Source organism: Cottoperca gobio, chromosome 4, assembly GCF_900634415.1.
Source record: "Cottoperca gobio chromosome 4, fCotGob3.1, whole genome shotgun sequence".
Classification (NCBI taxonomy): domain Eukaryota; kingdom Metazoa; phylum Chordata; class Actinopteri; order Perciformes; family Bovichtidae; genus Cottoperca; species Cottoperca gobio.
The window spans coordinates 21,046,758-21,051,504 of NC_041358.1; the positions used below are offsets into that span (position 1 = coordinate 21,046,758).

General features: G+C 40.1%; 1 protein-coding gene across 2 annotated transcripts; it reads right to left on the reverse strand.

Moving 5' to 3' along the window:
* Positions 1–639: 639 nt before the first annotated feature.
* On the reverse strand, positions 640–4,747 carry LOC115006546 (transmembrane protein 205). 2 transcript variants are annotated; one of them, XM_029428802.1, is made up of 4 exons: positions 4,620–4,747; positions 3,424–3,642; positions 2,933–3,096; positions 640–2,844 (listed from the first exon to the last, which is right to left on the reverse strand). In XM_029428802.1, the coding sequence occupies exons 2-4, from the start codon at positions 3,521–3,523 to the stop codon at positions 2,542–2,544; spliced, it is 567 nt and encodes a 188-aa protein (XP_029284662.1). In that variant the 5' UTR covers positions 3,524–3,642; positions 4,620–4,747; the 3' UTR covers positions 640–2,541. The 2 variants fall into 2 exon arrangements, with proteins under 2 accessions (XP_029284662.1, XP_029284663.1); XM_029428803.1 differs by lacking the exon at positions 4,620–4,747 and adding an exon at positions 4,133–4,380.

Genomic DNA, 4,747 nt, shown 5'->3' on the forward strand with positions numbered 1-4,747 from the left:
CTGAGGCTCTTTGTATTTACAGTTGATGATAAACTACAGTAGCGCAATGGTTCCCCCTTCTGGCATAACATGCCATCGCATTGAACCCGCAGGATTCAATTTGCTTTATGAGTCACTCTGGCTTCAAAGTTATACTCCAGGGCTACATTCAAGCTCTGATAAAAGTTTAACAAATGACCCCGACACTTCTATCTGAGGGATAAAAACGTGTGTGGAAGAAAGATGTGATTTCAGCATCTTGTACAGGTCTTATTCAGAGACCCTTTTATTTATTTATTTTACTACCACTAGGAGTCCCCATAATCAAATGTTCAAATCCTACACAGACAATTTGATTTCTGGGCCATTTTATGTAAAAACAACTTTAAAAAATCACACAATATATAAACTGATGCGAGTTCAGGGCTGTGACCCTGCTGACCTACATCCACACAGCGAGTACGTTATAAAGGGCTTCAAATTCTATACTGTTCACTCAAAATATGTAAAACACTCAGACTTCAAGCTAAAAGTCCAAATTTAAATGTAGCGTACTGAAGTACAGCGCTTAAAAAATAAAAGATGTGTCACTGCCTCAACAATTGTACTGCACAGATAAAATCAGGCTTAATTAAGTTTTGACAGAAAAAAAGTCTTGAATCTAAATAAAAATGGGGAGAAGGTAAAGCATAAAGCATAGAACATGTTTTAATACACAAAAAGCAGACCATACATGTCAAATTATTTTTGATACAAACCCAACACCAACCATTTATAACAGCTCATAACATCTGACCTCACTGATCTTCAAGCAAGTCATGCCGTGTTACAAATGCATTGTACGGCTCGGCTCACATTCAGCATTATAATCCATTATCACAAACATTAAGAAACGTAAAATGGTATAAAATTCCAAATCTGAACACAGGTTTTGTGTTTATGCACAAAACTGTCAAATGATTTGCATTCAAATGTTATATTTAAATTGGGCGATAACAGGAAACACAATAAAAAGGAAGTGTACATTTTAAAATCAGATAATATTGCATTGTCTTGCAAACACAAACTAGAAGAACAGGACACATCAATAGAAGAGTGTAAGCAGGTACAGAAAGGAGAGGTCATCATAGCATGGAGAGGTTTGTTAAATTATTTGACCTGCGCACAAAACAAAACAATACAAAAGATACTCAAGCTATGACTTCTTTTTTTAAAAGCACTGACACCTGAGAAGTGTACAGCACAGAAGACAACTCTAGTGCGAGTACAACTCAAACATTATTTGGCTTCATATTCCAATCACGGCTTTACAGACTTACAGTTCATGGAGGTGAGAGAGAGGAACACAGATAAACACACTTAACAGACCAGACAGCTTTGGAAATCTTTAAAATTCCCGCACCAATGTATAAAGATGTCATTTTGAGTTGAGGCACACTGTAAGGTAACAACGTACATGGAGGTCATACTGGGATTATTAGTGAAAAGGCCTGAGTGCAGAGATATCACAGACAAGTCTACAGATCACCTGAAAGTTTTTCTTTCTGAACTACACGTACAGAAATAATTCCTACCATGATTTTCTGGGAACTCTGTAATATTATTATTACAGACATTTAGATGAAATACACCCACATCTTCTCAGCCAGTCTAAACAATACTACTCTCACAACTACACCAACCTGCTGTGCAACAACACATCTTACAGCAACTACATCATTTACATGGCAACACATATACAACTGTTTACAAACACTAACAAATCTACCTTCCAATAAACCAATAATGAAACCACTGGTGCACGTGTGCTAAAAGCAGTATTGATTGTATACCATAGAGTAAAAGTGTTTGAACCCTTCTTTTTAATACCAGCAGCCAGGAGCACTAAAGATAGTACAACCTTTCACTTATTTACTTACTTTCACAGGTGCTCTTATGTAGGCCAAACAAACCTGCGATACACTATTACAAGTATTCAAACCACACCTAAACAGGAAGAACAGGACAGAACAGCATGGAAGCAGTTCCCTTATAAAACGTGACTTTCTTTTGCTAAACACGTTAAAAAAAAGCTGCAACACATTTGGCTATATTCTCTGATGGCGTTTCTGGTACTGCAAGTGCAAAGTCTTTTAAAACATCCCTCATGTTCCCGGTTTCCCGAAAGGTACCACATTCGTAATGGTGAAGGGAAATATCAAGGCCGCCACCAGCCTGAGCCACACTAGGTGAAAGGTGAAGCATTACTCATAGCAACTGATTTGTCTTGCTACAACCTTTAGGAGAGAAGTGCAGCTTTAATGACCCTGATAAAAAAAAACTAGGGCCAACATCTAGGCATGGCAGCTATATCCTTTCATGAATCCCCAAGGCACAAGAACAACAAGGATTACCTAAACCTTGATATAATAACTAATAGACAGAGGTGGAGAGAAAGACGTAATGTGTTAAATATATAACTTATTGCTTTGGTACAAAAAATAGGAGTCAAGTTATTTAAGGGGGTGATATGGGAGAGACTATTTTTCAAGGATGTAACAGTCCAGCTGCTGATGTGTCCGTTTAAAGTGTGCGAAGGTTCTCAGCCATGTAACAGAGACTGTAGAAGTTGCAGCCTATGCAGCAGAGGTTACAGAGGGAGGACAGCAGTCTGTACAGCCACAGACGACTGCTCAGGTGTCTGTATTTTACATCCGTCTCGCACAGCTTGGCGTAAGCTTCACGGTTCGACGACAGGCCGATGTCCTGACCCAATCCGCACGCCTGCTCGATAAGGTGCATGTCTGCCATGATCTCTGATGTCATTTGGCCGAACCACTGAGCGTTGACAGCCGCAACCGTCACCGACACAAAAAAGATGAAGATCTGGTAGTGAAAGCAGAGTCAGATATTAAAAGAATATGTTATAAAAACAGGTTTTATGCAATGTGATGATGCAGAACAAACAAAACACCTGAAAGGCTTCTTTGTCGTCAAGCAGGTCGCTGGGATGATACACAGCGAAGATGGTGAGGTTAAAGAAGGCACAAGCTGAACCCAAGTGGAGGTAGAACGGGACAAGACGACTCTGGATAAAACCATAAGTGTGTCTATTCAGGTGGTTGTCCATCACAAAGCCTGAGCAGAAAACAGAACAACTCATTAGCACTGCAAGGGACCTCTGGGCTCATATTAGCTAAAACAAAAGCAAAGTCAGGGTCTGGGTGAAGGCATAACGGCGACCAAGAAAAAATAGTTCACAATGATGAAACTGAGGTCCTGTTCCCACTTCGCATTAAAAAAAAAAAGCATGCCGGGTGTTCTAAGTGGACAGATGTAAATACAGGTGAATGCACCACAAGATGTACTGGATATTATTGTGTTGTGCATGTAGCATGACGTCCCACGCCTGTGTTTCCAACTTTGTGTACTTTTATCTAGTGTGTCTGTATGCGTGGAACCAACTTGAAATGAAGGTGACCCAAATCTGCATTCCCCAGTAGGAGGAGAGCAGCAGCAGCTGCAGCAGCTTGACTGTGTACGTGGGCTCCTCGTCAGTAGACATGCTTCCTCCTCAGCCTCTCTCTGATCCAGTCTGGACTCCACTGTAGTCTCCAGCAAGGCCAGTAATGCTTCCTTTTGCTTGTCTGGAGGACGCTTTATGCTCAACTCCAGTCAGAGCCCCTGCAAACACAAGCAATACGGCAAAAATAGGAGGTGACAACATGCTTTCTACTCAGGTTCAGTGATATGGAGTGATCTCATATTTTTAAATTAGCACCTGCACAATTCAAGACAGCTGTTAGGTTTGTTCCATGTAAACTGCTACTACACATCATTTATTATATTACTTTGTGTACTTTTACGTATATATGGATGTTTACTATTGTTTGCAATATTATCAAGTGTCTCTTATTGTTTGCATATGAATAAACTAAATAAATATATAGTAGGCTAAGCAAACTGGGTAACGGTGAAAGTGAGCTGTTAAACTTTAGTCACCTGCTGATATGCAAACTTAGTGTACTCATCCACACCTTTAGACAAGACTGGGACTGCTTATCCAGCTTCCCAATTAAAACAACCAACAGGTTAGTGTTGTATTTCTGTCAAAGTGCAATTAGTGCAGGACACTATGTACTTTTAATGAACTGGGTTTGTGTCTTGACCTTACCCAATGTGTAGACTTGTATCAGACCAATCCGAAAATAAAACTGCAGGTGAGCACATCCCATTAATACTCGCTACTAACACGGCTAATTATAGAAGCTAAAACTCAAAGTTTGCAGGCTTCAAACATGCAACAGTGCAACCGACAGCAGCTAACGCAAATAACTAACGAGGCAGCACCAACATTTTCAAAGTCACCTTTGCGAAAAACTAACTACTTTGTAAGCTAACACCAAGTATCAATATTTGCTAACGCTAGTTGTGCTTCCACTGGGAAGTTAGCAAGAAGGTAACAACACTAACTAGTTAGCAGCTAGCGTTAGCTGAAGTTAATTTAGCGTAAGTTAACTTCACTTTGAAAACTATTACTGCAAGTTAGCTGCATTTCACAGTCCTCAAATTCAGAAACGGTCACTTTTTATAATGTGTTTTTTTAAGCAGTGTTAGCTCACACTATAACGTTGTAGTATGAACTCTTGGGGACAGCCTACCTGTGTGGACAATAACTCCGGACAGCTTGGTGCAGAGGTCTTCGGCTCTGACAGTAAACTTACCTGCTGACAGTAGCTTCGCTGCTAACTCACTTTGTTCACTAGGGAGGTGCTACTGATCACTAAGA

Coding starts and splice junctions, on each gene's coding strand:
- LOC115006546 (XM_029428802.1), bottom strand. CDS start 3,523: ATGTCTACTGACGAGGAGCCCACGTACACAGTCAAGCTGCTGCAGCTG. Junction 3,097..3,423: donor TTGGGTCACCTTCATTTCAA/GTTGGTTCCACG, acceptor TTTTCTGCTCAG/GCTTTGTGATGGACAACCAC. Junction 2,845..2,932: donor ACGACAAAGAAGCCTTTCAG/GTGTTTTGTTTG, acceptor TTTCACTACCAG/ATCTTCATCTTTTTTGTGTC.